The sequence below is a fragment of the Tenrec ecaudatus genome, chromosome Y (assembly GCF_050624435.1).
Source record: "Tenrec ecaudatus isolate mTenEca1 chromosome Y, mTenEca1.hap1, whole genome shotgun sequence".
Classification (NCBI taxonomy): domain Eukaryota; kingdom Metazoa; phylum Chordata; class Mammalia; order Afrosoricida; family Tenrecidae; genus Tenrec; species Tenrec ecaudatus.
Genome location: NC_134549.1, coordinates 3,017,350 through 3,035,930, shown reverse-complemented (window position 1 = coordinate 3,035,930; position 18,581 = coordinate 3,017,350). Strand labels below are relative to the sequence as shown.

The window sequence follows — 18,581 nt, the reverse complement described above, 5'->3', positions numbered from 1 at the left end:
ACATAAACCATGGGGAAGGGAGACAGCAATCAGGACCAGATATGAAAATAATAATAATTTATAATTTATCAAGGGGTCACAAGGAAGGAGTTGAGGAGCTTAATAGAATGTAAATGTCTACAAAATGATGGCAACATATGTACAAATATGCTGGATACAATTCATGTCTGGTATGTTATAAGAGTTACAAGCAAAAAAAAGTTATAAGCATGTATGGATTGTGAGAAGAGTTGTATGAGCTCCTAATAAAATGATGTTTTAAAAAGAGCTATAAGAGCCCCCAATAAAAAGTTATTAAAATGAGAAAGAGTTGTAAGAGCCCCCAATAAAATGATCTTTTGGTACAAATTTTTAAAAATTTAAATATAAATTTTTAAAAAGGCATAAAGTGGCTGGCTTACCAACTTTCATGGATGGAAGATCTGATAAGATTATAGAATTTAGGTATTTGTGTTCACAAAACTGTTATTGTAAATCACAGAATAGTTTTGTTTACTTACAGAATGAATAATTTAAATAGTGCTGGTGCATATTTGAAGCCCAGGTAGTGTAGTGGTTATGTGTTGAGCTACTAACAAGGTTAGAATTTTGAAATCACAGCAGCTCCATGGGAGGAAGATGAGATATTCTACTCCTATAGAATTACCCAAAGGATCATTTATACTTTGCCCTATAGGCACATCAGTAGCCAGAATTGATACAATGGCAGCCAATTTGTTTGTTTTGGGGCTGGTGCATTTTTGTTTGTAGGTATTTTAGTTTTACCCTGTAAAGTAAGAGTATTATTTTAGCATTGTATTTAAGAGTTGTGTAGCTTAAAGAGTTGTGTGTAGGTGTCAAGTTGACAAGGGGTGGTCCGTGGCAGTTAAGACTTTATGTCAACTTGCACTTGTGTAAACTGTCAGTCAAGACAGTAGTCCAATTTGTTTATCAGGTCACATCCATTTCTATGAGGTTTGCTCATTTTATAACAGACCTTTCCCTCTTTGCCTCTTTACCTTCCTATTTCCTGGAACTCTGTGGCTGCCTCCAGACTAACTAACTGTGGGTCTGTAACCCTGAAAATTATTGGTGCCTAGCCATGCCTCCATTGACCATGGATCCACAGGGCTGTGCACCACAGGTCTGTGATATATCCCTGCTTCCCACTGTATCTTTTGGCATCACTGGTCTGCAGAGTCATGAGTCTGAGGAGGGCAACAACTAGCAATTGACCTATGGAGTCAAGTTGGACTGGACTGGGAACCTTTCTTGATATAAAGACTTTCTGTAAACAAATATGAATGCCACTGGTTTTCTTTCTCTATCCATTTGAATGCAGTATCTTTCTGGGATTAATTTTGGCTCCAATTTAAGCTAAAATCCACTGGCATCAGCAATGATATTCCTAGTTCATGAACCTCGTCTGAACCCAACCTGAATTTCTGGCAGCTTCTTTTGAATGCACTACTGCAACCGCTGATGATTTTTAGAAAAATATTAATGACAGTATTTTATAATTTGTGTATTCTATTGGATCTCCTTTCTTTGGAATGGGCACAAATATGATTACATCCTGGTAAGCTGGCCAGGAAGCTGTCATTCAAATTTCCAGTGCTTCATCTGTTTTGTTGAACCGTCTTAGTGCTAGTTCATCAATACCTGGAGCTTGTTTTTGGTTAGTGCCTTTAGGGCAGTTTGGACCTCTTCCCTTAAAATGATGATAAAATATTTAACTTTATGGAAAATTAGACTAACTTTTCTAAGCATCATGTCCTTTTATTTTGCCCACTTAATCAGTTATTTGACATTTATAATTATTTAAGAATGTATAATATTCTATTGTATGTATTATACTTTGAATAGTGATTCGCTCTGTAATAAATTGACCCTCTTCTTCTTCTGTCTGTGTGATGTATGTTTTTATTGCTGTAAATTGCCTTCTAAGTAATGCTTTAGTCATGTCCAAGAGGTTTTGGTATGCTGCATTTTCCTTTACATTTATTTCAAGAAATCTTTAAATTGTGTCTTCTTTCTTCAATGATTCAATGATCTTTCCAATACCTGTTGTTTGATTTCCCTGTAATTCTATTAGGAAAATTGGCTTACAGTATCTCAGTGTTCTAAAATGTGCTGCTTTTAAATATATTTTAAAAACATGCTATACTATGGAATAAATTTTTAATTATCTTTTGCTTCCCTCATATATCATTGTCTTGATGTCATTGCACAGCAGGCTCATCAGGTCCTCTTTCATTAGTATTCTGCTCTTGGGATATTCATGGAATACAAATGGGATATATTAAAGGCCATATTTTTTATCTTTTGCACTTGTCTTTTCTTCATCTTCAATCTGAATATACATAAGAGCAATTGGTGGTCTTTCCACAGTTGGCCCCTAGCCTTATTTTAAGGGGTAGTACTGAGCTTCTCCCGCATCTCTTCCCACATATGTAGTCAATTTGCTTTCTATGTATTCCATCTGGGGAAGTAAATATGGATTGTCACCATATGTTGTTATGAAGAAAAAATTACGTGCGATGCCTAAGTCATTTGTCTTGTAAAATTGTGTCATGGGCTCTCCAGCTTCAATTTTTTCACCAAGTTCATATTTTCCAACTACTTTTCCTTCCTTTCTATTTCCAAGTTTTGTATTCTACATGCCAATAGTTAACAATGCACCTTGATTTACAGCTTGATCAGTTTCAGATTGAAGTTATTAAATTCTTCATTTTCTACAGCACACATCTTAATGCCTGGTTTATAAATCCAATTAAGTTTATTTACAGAATTTCTAAATATGTAGATAGATATTATTCTACTACACATAGTATTATACTTCAATGTAGATCTTGAAATGTCCTTTTTGATGATAAATGTGACATCATTTCTCCGGAATTTGTCACTCCTGAAGTAGTAAACCATATGATTACTTGAATCAAGTGGACCAATATCCATCCATTTCAGATGGAACATCTGGTGGTTTAGTCATTATGTGTTGATTTGTGAGGTGCAAGGTCAATAATTTAAAAACACCGACAATCCTTGGAATAAATATGGAATTTTCTACTCTTGTAAAGTGCTACCATCTTGGAAATACATGGGGAGGGGGTAGTTCTAATGTTTCTACACTGTCATTAATACATAAGGATATTGATCTTTATGTGGTCTACTTCATTTTGTATTAATTCAATTTTCCTAAATTCATACTTAGCATAATCCATGCCCTAATTATTAGTAGATGTTTACAACTGTTTATTATTTTGAGTTGTGTTCTATTACCAAATGAAAGTCATAAAAGTTTTATTCTCTCCACGTGGTCAACTCTTCCATGAGAAAGGAGTTCTTTGGGCATTGCATCTGATATTGTTGTTATTTATGAGAGTATCTAACAAAGTTTCACTGACACTCATAAGGCTTTCACTGGCTAATTCCTTAAAAGTGGACCATGTATTCCTTCTTTGCAGTCTTGGTTTGGAAGCTCTTCTGAAACATGTTCACTTTGGATAACCTTACTAGAGTTTTAAGTACAAGTGACATAACTTTAAGAATCACAGCACTGCACAAGCCACCACATAATGAGAAACTGAAAGACAAGTAGCAATGTTAAACAATTAGTCCAGGGACTTCCTGGAAGATGACAACAGAGTAACACATACCAGAGGGACTCCGCAGAATCCAGCCCAGGAGAGTTGCTCAGAGGGAAATTCAATGCCACTGGATCATCACAGGAGGTGCATCATAAATATAAGTAGGCTCAGATCCACGGGGTTTTGAGGGGCTGGGGGCTTTTGGCTTACCTCAGTGGAAGCCGGCTGGGGCTCGACCCTAGCCTAGCCGCTGTGTCTGCAAAAGCCGGGACCATTTGGAGCCTGTAGCAGGGCTTGGCCTTGGTGCAGCCACAGTTTTCCCCTGCCTGCCTCAGGGCAGGGACAGGGCCCTTGGGGCTCAACCTGCAGGGATTGGTGTTCAGCTGCATTGTTGCTTCTGTTTGCTTCTCTGCTCTATATTCCCACGCAGCCTTGGAGGGCTGCGCAGGGGCTTTTTCGGGGCACAGCCACAGCTTGCCACGCCGCGTGGGCTGAGCAGGGACTGAACCAAACCCCCACAGCTCCATAGGCAGGGATCAAGCTTCAGCTACACTGTGGTGCCGGTTAACATCTCTGCTCTCTGCACCCCCACTTCTCTGGGGGCTGCTCAGCAGCTTTCTTGTGACTCTTCTGGGGGCTCAGCTGCGGATTGCCGCTGGGGCTTGGGGCAGGGAGTGGGCCCTTGCAGGTCCACAGGCAGGGAGTGGGACTCAGCTGCATAGTTGCTTTTCCTTCCCTCACTTCCCTGTACCCCTGCACAGTCCGGTCTCACTGTTTAATTTTGCTCCCCCTCTTGTTCCTGAAGTGCTCTCTCACACTCCATTGCATTTGTGCCTGGGCCACACCCAGCTAGGTGAGCTCCACCCTGCATAGATAGCCCAAGGCTAGGGAAAGGCCTGCTTGCTCTCCAGGGGATACTTCTCTGACTTCTCACCAGGGAGTTCCTGCCTGTGTACCTGGGGACATAAGGCAGCTCAGCCAACACTTATCAATATTCAAACCAATAGCAGGAACTTCAGCCCAGCCCCTGCAACACTGGGTCAGGCAGCCAACCTGCCATCTGGGGCACTCCCCTGATAGGGAAGCCACAGGAAGATAAAGTGGTGGGTTAATAACCTAGCAAAATCAGTGGTAGGCAGTTCGAAGAAGCATTCCTATAAGTCTTCCAGAGAGAGACTAGAAAATGGCACCTTGTCCCTCAAAAACAATTCAACGCAAACAGCCATCAGCCCCAACGACCTCAGCGAAAAAACAGGAGAAACAAAAGACAAAGGCAGAAAATGTGCTGAACATAGCAACATTCATAGAAGAAGCACATTGAGAAGCCATACAAAGAAACTCTCAGAATGCTGCTTGGAGTCATGCAGGATATGAAGGAAACAATACAGAAAAAGGATGAAACGATAGAGGAGATAAAAGCCATACACCAAAGGGAAATACAGGAGCTTGGAGGAAATAACGAAAAACAATAGGAAAATCATGTTCCTTGAGAATCGACTGGAGGAATCAGAGAACCGCATCAGTGTCTTGGAGGACAACCAAGCAGACTTTAATAAACGTGAACAAAAATCTAATAAGAGCATCAGAGAAGCCGAAGAAAACCTAAGAGCTATGTCTGATGCTATGAAGAGGAACAACATTAGAATTATTGGCCTACCCGGGGAAGACACAACAAAGAAGCCATCTGGAACAGTAGCGAGAGAATTCTTGGAGGAAAACTTCCCCAGCCTAATGAGTGAAAACCAAGCAACCATCCAGGAGGCTGAAAGAACACCAGCACGACCGGACCCCAAGAAGAAATCCCCAAGGCACATAATAGTTAAACTATCCAACTTTGAGGAAAAGGAGAAAATCATGAGAGCCGCTAGGGCAAAAAAAGCAATCACATAGAAAGGTCACCACATAAGGATATGTTCAGACCTATCAGCAGAAACTATGAAAAAAAGGAGAGAGTGGAGTAACATATTCCAAAAGTTGAAGGAAAACAACGCAAATCCAAGAATACTCTACCCAGCCAAATTATCGATCAAGATCGATGGAGAAGTAAAAGTCTTCCCAGACAAGGAAAAACTCAAAAAATATGTTACAACAAACCCAGTCTTACAAAAGATCCTCGCCGACTCAGTATGGGCAGAAGAACAACACTCACCAAGCACAAATAAGAGACCAACCTATAGAACAACTTCACCCAGACCACAACAAAGAGAAAACAGGCCCCAAAATAGCAATGGCTTAAGGATGGAAAGAAGTCAAGAATGAAACACACACAAAACACATACTAATGATAAAAGAAAGTAGGAAAACTCCCAACAAAAAAGGTATAAAATGGCATCAGAGAGTCCACACATTGAGATAATAACCCTGAATATCAATGGCCTGAACTCAGGCATTAAAAGACTGAGACTAGCAGAATGGCTTAGAAAACACAACCCATCAATTTGATGCCTACAGGAGACACACCTCAAGGCTACAGACAAAAATAGGCTGAGAATCAAAGGCTGGAGAAGGACCTACCAAGCAAACAGCAATACAAAAAAAGCAGGGGTTGCAATCCTTATCTTGGATAAAACTGACCTCAAAGTGCAAACCATTAAAAGAGATAAGAAGGGACACTATATAATGCTCAAGGGAATCATAGACAATGAACCACTAAGCATTGTAAACATATATTCCCCGAATGAGAGACCAGTTCAATACGTCAACCAAACACTCCAAAAGATTAAGAAAGAAATCACAGACTCGACAATTATAGTGGGCGACTTCAACACACCACTCACTGAGAAAGATAGATCACAGGGAAAGAAACTCAACAGGGGACTAGGGAGCTAATCTCCACAATTAGACAATTTGACCTAATAGATATTTACAGAGCTTTTCATCCAAATAAAAAAAAATTCACATTCTTTTCAAGTCCCCATGGCACATATTCGAAGATAGACCACATGCTGGGGCATAAGGCAAATCTACATAACTTTAAGCACATTGAAATAATACAGACCTCTCTCTCTCTGACCACTGTGCCATAAGACTGGAAATCAACAAAAAGAAGACAAAGAAAATAAGAGCAAATAATTGGAGAATGAATAACTCTCCACTGCAAAAGGAGTGCATACTGGTGCAGATCAGAGATGAAATCAGGAAATTTCTAGAAACCAACGAAAATGAGCACACGACGTACCAAAACTTATGAGACACAGCAAAGGCAGTCATCAGAGGAAGGTTCTTAGCAATACAAGCACACCTAAGAAAGGAAGAGAGACTCATGATGGATATGATAACACAAAATTTACAAAAACTAGAGCTGAGTCAGCAGGACAACCCTACTAATAGCAAAAGAAAAGAAATTATAAAAATCAGGGCTGAGATTCAGGAGAGGGAAAATAAAAAAACTATGGAAAAAATTAATATCGCTAAAAGTTGGTTCTTTGAAAGGATAAACAGGATCAATAGACCACTGGCAAACCTAAACAAAGAAAGGAGGGAACAAATCTCAATAGCAAGAATAAGGGATGAAAGAGGGGTCATTACAACAGACCCTAATTAAATCAAAAGGAGAGTTACACAGTACTATGAAGGATTGTACTCCAATGAATTCAACAATTTGGAAGACATGGACAAATTCCTGGAAAAACAATCCCTCCCTAGACTATCCTCGGTGGACATCAAGAATCTCAACAGACCCATAGCAATAGAAGAAATAGAAAAGGTTATCAAGGGATTACCAACATAAAAATCCCCTGGACCAGATGGCTACACTGGAGAATTCTACCAAGCATTCAGGGAAGAGCTAATACCAATCCTACACAAACTCTTCCAGAATATAGAAAAAGATGGCAAACTCCCAAACTCCTTCTATGAAGCTAGTATAACTCTGATACCCAAACCGGGCAAGGATCCCACAAGAATAGAGAACTACAGACCAATATCCCTAATGAACATTGATGAAAAAATCCTTAACAAAATACTAGCCAACAGAATACAAAAGTATATAAAACAAATAATTCACCATGACCAAGTGGGATTCATACCAGGGATGCAGGGATGGTACAACATACGAAAGATCATTAGTATTATTCGTCACATTGACATGAAAAAGTATAAGAATCACATGATTACATCAATAGATGCAGAAAAAGCATTCGACAACATCCAACACCAATTCCTGTTTAAGACACTAGCAAAGATAGGAATGGAAGGAAAGTTCCTCAAGACAATACAAGCTATATATGAAAAACCAACAGCCAAAGTCGTAGTCAATGGAGAAAAGACTAACACAATCCCACTGAAAAAGGGGACCAGACAAGGATGCCCCTTGTCTCCACTCCTATTTAATATCATGCTGGATGTTTTAGCTAACAGCATAAGGCAAAGAAGTGACATCAAAGGTATACGTCTGGGGAAGGAAGAGGTGAAACTATCGTTATTTGCAGATGATATGATTCTATATATGGAAAATCCCAAAAGTTCCACAAGGGGAGTACTGGAAGCAATAGAGGAGTTTGGCAGAGTGGCAGGATACAAGATCAACAAACAGAAGTCCATCGGACTGTTATACACATTAGATAAGACCACAGAAGAAGAGATCAAAAAGGTGGTACCCTTCACAATAGCCAAACACAAATTGAAATATCTAGGGATACACCTGACTGAAAAAACAAAAGGTCTATATAGGGAAAACTATAGAACACTATTACAAGAAACCAAGAGCGGCCTCAACAAATGGAAGAATATTCCATGCTCTTGGATTGGGAGACTTAATATAGTAAAGATGTCAGTTCTGCCAAAAGCACTATATAAGTTTAATGCCATCCTGATACAATTACCATCATCTTTCTTCAAAGAAATGGAAAAACTGATTACCAACTTCATATGGAGAGGGAAGAAACCCAGAATTAGCAGAGAACTCCTCAAGAAGAAGGACACCGTGGGAGGGCTTGCTTTACCTGACTTTGGCACATACTAGGCAGCCACAGTTCTCAAAACTGCATGGTATTGGTACAATGACAGATACTCAGACCAATGGAAGAGAACTGAAAACCCAGAAATAAAAGCATCAGCGTACACACAACTGATCTTTGATAAGGGCCCCAAATATATTAAATGGGAAGCCAATGCCCTCTTTAACAAGTGGTGCTGGAAAAAATGGATATCCACATGCAGAAAAATGAAGCAAGACCGTTATCTCACTCCATGCACAAGAATTAACTCAAGGTGGATCACAGACCTTGAAGTTAAACCCCAAACTATTAGGGCCATCAATGAGGGAATTGGGGCCCACTTGAGAACTTTGGTGCAGGGAATACACAGGCTATCAGAAATAGGGAAGCACACAAACACAGAGGAGGCACAAATCGACAAATGGGATACACTGAAGATAAAACACATGTGTACATCTAAAGAATTAATCAAGAGAGTAATAAGAGATTTCACAGACTGGGAAAACATCTTTAGCAATTACACAGCAGACAAAGATCTTATTACTAAAATCTACAATACTCTGATAGCTTCCAAAAAGAAAAAAACCAAGAGCGCACTAGAAAGGTGGGCTAAGACTTGAACAGAAATTTTACAGGTACAGAAATCTGAATGGCCAACAAACATATGAGAAAATGTTCCCGATCTTTAGCCATAAGAGAATTAAAACAACAATGAGGTACCACCTGACACCCTCAAAGGTAGCCCAATACAAAAAATCAGAAAGCAACAAGTGTTGGAGGAGATGTGGGGAGATAGGAACTCTCATCCACTGCTGGTGGGACTGTAAGTATGTACAGCCACTATGGAAATCAATCTGGTGATACCTAAAACAGATGGAAATAGAGTTACCATATGACCCAGCAATTCCCCTACCGGGCATATACCCAGAAGAGGCAAGGAACAAACCAAGACCAGACATCCGTGCTCCAATGTTCATTGCGGCACAGTTCACAATTGCAAAGAGTTGGAAGCAACCCAAATTTCCATCAACTGACGATTGGATTAAAAAACTGTGGTATATACATACAATGGAGTACTACGTATCACTAAAAAGCAGTGATGAACATATGAGGCACATAGCGGCATGGGAAGAACTGGAGGAAATCATGCTAAGCGAAGTAAGTCAGGCACAAAAGGACAAGTACAACATGAGCCTGCTAAGGTAAGAATTAAAAAATTTCTTAAAAAGCAAAACTGGCGTAGGGCAAAAAGCTACTGTATACAAACATTTGAGGAGTGAAGACTGTGTAGTATGGAAGAGACCAGACCAAAACCAGGGATGTACATGGTAGACAATGGTGGAGGAGGTGGGGAAAGGAAAACAAAAGGATGAATACAAGGAAGAAAAGTATAGTGGGGTCATGGGGCATTAATCCACCCATGGGGAGGGTATTGTTTATATCTCCATAGGGAAATTGGGACCAGACTTCAACCCAGTGTCGCAAGGTGTGAATGCAACATCCCGGCGTGGAGTAGGGAACCAGTGGAGAGGTCTGGGAGGCTGGCCCCAGCACCATAAATTAAGTGGATTCCGGCCCCTCCCCTGAAAAGAATTTGTTCCAAAGGACGACATTGACTCTGCAGCTCCGGGAGATGGACATATCTGATCACAGCACACGGGAGAAGATGAATGGGCAGGAGGAGAGAGTGGAGCACAGCCTGGCCCACCAGGCCATGAGGATGATGTTCCTGAGTAGAGCAGCCAGTCCACAGAGAGAACAACATGGCTGGCCCTAGTATGAGAAATGATGCCAATCAGTGACTAAGGGCGATACAGGGGACAGCACCGGAGACACAGTGTGGGAATTGCACCTGACCTGATCCCACCACACCGAGGCAAAGCACTGGGGGCGTGCAGCGGAACAGCAAGGGAATGGAGTGGCAAGGTCCCCAGGGAATGCTGAAAGTGGACTTTGGGGCCAGGGCGTGGTGCCCCAACAGACTGGACTGGAAAATGCTCCTAAGGGCCAGCAAAGGATCCCTGAACTAACTACAAGCTTTTCTCTTGTGAACTGTTTTGTTCTGTTCTTTGTTTGTGGTTTGTTTTTGTTGTTTTGTTGTCTGGTTGCATACTGCTGCTTTGTTTTCCTCTGTCTTGTTTTCGTGCATGGTAGTGTCTCCACAGGTCTGTCTGAATAGGAGAGGCTGGATGAACTATCTGGAGGTAAAACAACGGGACCGACAATTCCGGTGGGACTTGGGGTGGGGAGGGTAGGGGGGTAAGGAAGTGGTGTTAACAAACCCAGGACAAAGGGAAAAACATGGGACCCCAAATGGTAGAGAAGGAGGAGTGGCAGGCCTGGTGGGAAATGATCAAGGGTAAGGTTGCTTAGAGAAGAGGTATACTCTAGCCCAGGTGGCGACAAAGCATGGTAGTAAGGCAGGAGGAAAGTCAAGGGAGATGGAGGAAAGAGCTAGTAGTCAAAGGGCATTCATGGAGTTCTAGACAAAGACATGTACATGCAAATATATATAGGAGGATGGGGAAATTGATCTATGTGTGTATATTTATAGGTCAAGTATTAAGGTGGCGGAAGGATCTTGGGCCTCTACTCAAATACTCCCTCAATGCATGAATGCCTTCTTTTAATAAATTGGAACTCTATGATGCTCACTCTCCCGACACAACAGCTGGAGCCAAAGTGGGTGAACAAGTAAATGTGGTGAAGAAAGCTGATGGTGCCCAGCTATCAAAAGAGATAGTGACTGGAGTCTTAAAGGCTTGAAGATAAACAGGCGGCCATCTAGCTCAGAAGCAACAAAGTCCACATGGAAGAACACACCAGCCTGTGTGATCGAGTGGTCCCGAAGGGATCAGTTACCAGGCATCAAAGAACAAAAATTCATATAATTGACTGCACACCTCCATGATAGGATCGCTGAAGAAAAATGGGTGCATAAGCAAATGTGGTGAAGAAAGTTTATGGTGCCTGGCTATCAAAAGAGATAGTGTCTGGGGTCTTAAAGGCTTGAAAGTGAAGAAGGGTCCATCTAGCTCAGAAGCAAAAAAGCCCACATGGAAGAAGCACACCGGCCAGTGCGATCACGAGGTGCCAAGGTACCAGGTATAAGGCATCATGCAAAAAAAAAAGAAGATATAAGTGTGTGTATGTATGTGTATATGTGTGTATAAGTATATATGTATATGTATATATATACCATATTAAATGAAGGGGGAAGTGCAGAGTGGAGACCCAAGGCCCAAGTGTCGGCCAATGGAGATCCCCTCATAGAGGGGTTTAGCAGAGGAGATGGGTTAATTAGGGTGCAAGGTAGTACCGATGAAGAACACAGCTTTCCCCCAGATCCTGGATGCTTCCTCCCCCCAACTACCATGATCCGAATTCTACCTTGCAGGGCTGGATAGGACAGAGGCTGTACACTGGTACATATGAGGGCTGGAGGTACAGGGAATCCAGGGTGGATGATACCTTCAGGACCAAGAGTGTGAGGGACTATGCTGGGAGAGTGGAGGGTGAGTGGGTTGGAAAGGGGGAACTGATTACAAGGATCCACATGTGACCTCTTCCCTGGGAGAGGGACAGCATAGAAGGGGGGAAGGGAGACTCCGGATAGGGCAATATATGACAAAATAACGATGTATAAATTACCAAGGGCACATGAGGGAGGGGGGAAAAGGGAGGGAGGGGAAAAAAAAGAGGACCTGATGCAAGGGGCTTAAAATGGAGAGCAAATGCCTTGAGAATGATTGGGGCAGGGAATGTATGGATGTGCTTTATACAATTGATGTATGTATATGTATGGATTGTGATAAGAGTTATATGAGTCCCTAATAAAATGTAAAAAAAGAAAAGAGGAGAAAAAAATGATTAGGGCAAAGACTGTACAGATGTGCTTTATACAATTGATGTATGTATATGTATGAACTGTGATAAGAATTGTATGAGCCCCAATAAATTGTTAAAAAAAATTAGTCCAATAGAAACATCAATCTCTACAATCTTAAAGCCCAAAGAACTAGACAGTGCATGGGTAACACTACTAAATCTTCGAAATATATCACATTACAAGCTCCTGAGTTGGAGAAGAATGTGAAATATACCTTGGAAATAACACAATGAGCCTAATCCTTAGAGACAAACTAGTGGGACTCAAGATCAATAATCTTGGTCACCTTTCAAGTTTGGAACAAAAATCACCTCTTCACTGTAGTAATTAATCAAATTACATTAAAAGAGTATTTATCCAAAATTAAAGTTTAGAGGATTAAGAATAAAGGCAGGGAGGACAAGGAAGAAAGGTGATTGGAGGTAATTCCAATAAACGGACCATTGAATATAAAACTGTAATCTGCTCTGTAACTGTAATTTAATTCAAAATTAAAAGTCAGGCCCCATACTCTCTTTTTGGCTAGAAAAAAAAATCAAAGTAGAAAAATCGTTGGTTAGATGCAAATAACTATAGAAAAGATCATAAAACCACACTCATTGGAGAAAACTTGGAATGTTTTAAGGTAATGAAAATAACAAAGATGTATAATCTCATGATGGCTACTCAATATTGACAATAAAAAGAAGTGTCTAATTTGAAAGGAAAATAATTAATCTAGCCCATGTTCATTGATAACATGATATAGAGAAGAACTCACAGAATACATAAGAAAAGTACCATACAGCTTATAAATGATTTCTTGCAAAAGGGCAGGTAAAAAAGGTCAGTATATAATCACTTATCTTTTTACTTATCAAGGATAAAAAATTTGAAAATATTATCAAGCAAGGAATTCTACTTAAAACATTTCCAAAAATTAAAAAATTATTTAACCAGAGAAATTGACAACTTTCATATTTAGAACTATAAAGCATTACCAAAATAAATTAACGAAATTCTAATAAATTTAAGGGGGCTACATACTACAGGTGGAAAATAATGGCACACTACTAAAGGTATTCTGTATACTCAAAAATGCTTCAAGATTCCAAAATCTTTTTTTGCATATATGTAAGAGCCAACCTGTTTATCCATTTGAAATCTTTACTAAAAACCCCAAACCAAACCTCTTGACACTGCAAGTTGATTATGAACCATACTGGGCCTAGGATATAAATTGTTTGTAATCATCTTTCTTCTGCAGCAAGTAGGTGCTGGATCTGAGCCATTGCTATGCACTTAGTTTCCCAAAGCATAAATCACAGAAAACCAGGACCCTTTTCATTAATAAGGATTAACAAAAATCTACATGCATGAATCCTCAAACATGTATTCTTCCTAAATACATGTAAACTCAATATATATTCAAGATATTGCATGGAAGATAAAATCTTACCTCTTTATATATTAATTTTTATTTAGAAATATTTAATGAGGGCCATTTATGCTCTTTGCTAGACATTTCTACAGAAAATTAAGCATGAAATTGAAGAATTTTTATATGAAACAATCAGAAAGATATTGCTGAGTAAAATAGTGAAATATTAAAAATGTTATATAGTACAAAATGCTCATGATGCAAATTAATCTAATGCAATTCAATTAAGTGTAAGTTGCTGTATAATAAAATGTGTTAATCTAATTAAGATTATAAGTTAATTTCTATATATACACATATATATTTACTTTTTAAGATGTTGGGATACAATAAAGAACGATAAATACTAAATACCATTTCTTTCTTCTGGACTTGATTGATCTTTATCTTGAAGAGCTTGTGCTCAAATTCTTCGTTATAAGAAAATTTATCACAGTCTTCTACATCTCTACCCTTTGAGTATTTGATGAGTACTTTAGCTCGGCCGCAGGCTAATGATTGTAGAGTGCTTCTTAGTTCTTTATCCTCTAAATGAAAAAGAACATATTTAGGATTTTCATTAAGTCACAAATGCAAATATTTACAATCAATACTTACCTAGACCAGTAGTTGCTTTAATTTCTTCTAAAGTGAACTGGTCTCCTTCATTAAACATCAATAGTACCAATGTTTGGAATAGGGAGACTTGAAGTTCTTTCTTTCCCTGATAGAAAATAGCATTATGATAATTCCTGATAAAACAATTGTTTTACATTCAAACATTTGCATGTTCATTTTGTTACATCTCATTCACTATAATCCCCTCAATGTACCAATATTATTCTTATTCCTCCCTGACTTTCCTATTTCCATCATTCCTTCCTTTAAAATTGATCAGAACTTTGGCCTTGAGTAAGCGTGACCCTTTTGATCCTATCTGGTTGATTATTTTAATGTGTAAGTACCAATCTCTAGTTTTACTATCACTCACTCATGACCACATATTTAATAGCAACTCATACTCAACCTATATGACCAGGTGGGACAGTCCTTGTGAGGTCTCAAGGTGGTAACTGCTTATGGGAATAGGAAGCCCCATATTTCTCCCAAGGAGTGACTGGTGGTGTCCCACTTGCAGAATGCAGTCTAACAGATAACCACTGACACATGGGCTCCCAGTGTCACTGTATGCCTTATCAATTGTGTGCTGTTTGGCTGAAAATTAAACCAGGGGATTAATTTCCGTTTGAAACCTGAGAGGTAACTAAGAGTCGTGGTTGTTGGGGTCCAACCAGTCTCTATCCCACCAAGTAAACTGGTTCCTTTTATGTATTGTGTTTTGGAACTGTATTTTCCTTTTACTCTATCCAGAACCTTCTAATATGTTTCCTTACTTAGCAGTTGGGACCACACACAATCTAGTTCTTCTGTTCTCAGGGTTGTGTTGAATTCACCTTAAGTTTATTAGACTGTTTCCACAGGATTTTTAATTTTCTTAGCTCTTCTTTCCTCTGGATGGAGAGGGTATACTAGCTGTACCTCAGATGGTTGTTTATGAGCCTCTAAAATACCAGTTGCTACTCATCCAAGTTAGGATACAGAACCTTGTTTTTGTGATCCACATAATGTCAAATGCCCTCAGTGTATCCTAAGGCTATATTCCTAAGTCTGACCAGAGGCCTACTAACGAATTCACTACAGGTAGTTGGTATGTTTAAGCTCTCATAATTTTGTCCTGTGTACCATGTCACATTTATAGATATAAATACAAAAAAGGTATAAACACATTTACAAATTTCTGTATGAAACTTGTAAATAGTTTACAGTAAGTAGTGTAGTGGCTTGCGCTCTGCTCTCATGCTGAATGCCACTGGTATTTCAAATGCCAGCAAGGTCAACAAAAGTGAATCATTTCAGCAGAGCTTCCAGAAAAAGAACACACAACAATGAAGGATTCAGTTCCTCACTTTGGAAGAAGCTGCTGCTGAAAACCTTATACAAAGCAAGCCCTAATGAATGAAAATAGAACATTGTAGGACATACTGCCAGAAGATGGGCCCCGTGGGTCAGATGGCACTTGGAATGTGACTGAGGAGTAGCTGCTTTCTCAAAGTGAATGCACAAGTAGAGTAAAGCACGTGGGAGTGGAGTCTACAAGATCTTCAGTTGCCAAAGCATGTAATACCAGAAATATGTTTACTTGTGTTTTATGGACTATACCAAGGCATTTGACTGTGTGGCTCATAACATAATATGGATAGCCTTAAGAAGAATGGGAATTCCAGCACACTTCATTACACTTATGTGGAACTCTGACCAAAAGGTAATTGTGTGAACAGAAGAATGGAGTACTGTCTGATTAGGAAATGTGTGTGTCAGGAATGTCTCTTATACTGATCAAATCATCAGAAAAACTGAAGTATAAGAAGAAGAATGTGGCAAGATTGGTGGAAGGCTTATGAATAACTTGGGATAAACAAGTGACAAAACTTAGCTTGCTGACAGGGAGGAGGACTAAAAAATTGTTGATGAAGATCAAGGATGGCAGCTTTCAATACATATTACAATCAATGTAGAGACTAAAATCTTAAATGTTAATGTTGTCTAGGGTTTTTGTCTTGTTTGGATCCACAACCAATACCCATGAAAGCAGAAGTCAAATGAACAAGATCCAAGTTGCATTAGATAAATCTACTGCACAAGGCCTATTGAATATTGAAAAGCAAAGATGTTACTTTGAGAAATAGTTGTGCCTGTCCCAAGTCATGGTAGTTTTCATTGCCTCATATGCATGTGAAAGTTGGATGCTGAATAGAGAAGACTGAAGAGGAGTTGATGCATTTGAATTGTGGTGCTGGAGAAGTATATTTAAAGTACCATGCATTTCTAACAGGGCAAATTGATCTATCTTGGAAGACGTATAGTTACAATTCTCGTTATATGTAAGAATTCATCTTACATAATTTGGATATATGGTCTGGAGAAACATGTTCTGTTGGTAAAGTGGATGGGCAGCTAAAAACAAGAAATAATTTAAATGGGCTAAGGCACTGAAATACTTCTGAGGATGGCCAGTATTGGGATGTGTTTTGTTCTGGTGTGCTTAGGGTTACTATGGATTGGAACTGTAACAATGGTGACATATAACATCAACAGTCACTCCTACTCTCTTCCACACCTCTTCAGCTTGCATGTCTATTCATGCTTCTACTCAAAACTTCATGTTGATTGCAGCATTATTTGTTAAAGGAAAATGATAGAAGTAACTCTAAAAGTCCATCAGTGAACGAATGAATAAATAAACCTTGGAAGCATACATAGTAGCATAAATAAACCTTGGAACAGGACATAATATTCATGATGATAAATTTCACCCATCTCCTCTATCAACACACATACACACACACACACACACACACACACGAATCAGCATCAAAGTTAGTTCTCATGAGTTAGAGCTCAAATGTACACCCATTTCCAGTTTCTCCTTTATTTCTGATACCTATGAATGCTTCTGTAGAACTGCTTTTTAATATTTTGCTGGATTATATTTATATTAATGCTTATATAGTCTTTAGATGATAAGGTACAACTCAAAATTACAAGTTACACTTAGGTTCAGCATGATAACAAGTTGAATAAGTCCATGTAGAAGAAGTATGTGTGATCCAAAATTGAAAAGAACAAAATCCAAATATGACTAAGGAAAACATATTACCCTTGAATTGTGAACATCAAGTTTCTAGATAGCTATGGGGAGGGCAATACCACTAAATTTCTGTTGGTATACTTTTGCCACAATTAGAAAAAAACCACATGAATAACAATGGCTATACGGAAGAAGAAAATGTTATAGAATTGAATATGGTGACATTGTACAATTCTTCTTGATACTATTGAATCAATTAATTATATGACATGTGGGTGAAGTGGTAATAAAACAGTTTTTAAAAGCGATGAAATGTTCAAGTGTCTGAAAAGCGTAAAACATGAATTTTCTTACTTCATTAGCCAGTACAACTCTAGGAGCAGATCATTTCCTTAGCTGGAAAATGTCTCAACTGTTCTTAAAGCAACCAGCTCTAAGTTATTACACTTCTTGGAACACCTTTGGAATAGAGCATTTCCTGGTTGCAACAACTTTCAGGATCTCTACCATTCCTCTGATAGTGCTGTTTTCTCTGTTATTTCATATTCTCAATTGTTTGTGGGAGAATTTTTAGCATGAGTCTTCCACAACTCAAAGGACGCTATATTTTCAGGATAGAAGACACCAAATCTGAATTTCCTGACGATTTTCTAAAATAGCTACTTTTCCATTACTTTGCGGGCATCTATAGGAAGACCTGAAACCTAACAACTATTCAAGAAATCCCCACAATTGTTTTACCACAATCAAGAGATAAAATAACAATATTTAAGGGTGGTCTAAAGATATTCCCTAAGTTAAAAATATGCAATATATGTGATTCCTATGGGGTATAGTGAGTTTGTTAACATTTTCTAAGAAGGGATAGGAAATAGAAACTTCAGTCAAGTAGGTACTTCAAAGAAAAAAAACACACATAGTTTGTTGGCAGAAACTGAATAGGCCCTGTACCTAAAAAGGTTGACTATCAGAACAAGCAAGTATTATTATTAAGCCCTAAGCTTATACAAAAGTGATAGACATGAAAAGTAAACAATGAACACACACACTCAGAGAAGTCAACAATTTTCTCTCTTCCCACGAGGAAGCAGATATTTAAGTATATTGTTAAGTTGAAAACATAATGAAACAAAATCAA

General features: G+C 38.9%; 1 protein-coding gene across 1 annotated transcript in view; it reads right to left on the bottom strand.

The window, feature by feature from the left end:
* Nucleotides 1–18,581, bottom strand: part of LOC142435539 (cullin-4B-like) — a 194,953-nt gene that overhangs the window by 15,509 nt on the left and 160,863 nt on the right. Inside the window, exons 17-18 of the mRNA XM_075539764.1 lie at nucleotides 14,413–14,518; nucleotides 14,170–14,342 (exon numbers count right to left, since the gene is read on the bottom strand). Of these exons, the coding sequence (XP_075395879.1) occupies nucleotides 14,170–14,342; nucleotides 14,413–14,518 (279 nt within the window). The remainder of the gene's footprint in view (nucleotides 1–14,169; nucleotides 14,343–14,412; nucleotides 14,519–18,581) is intronic.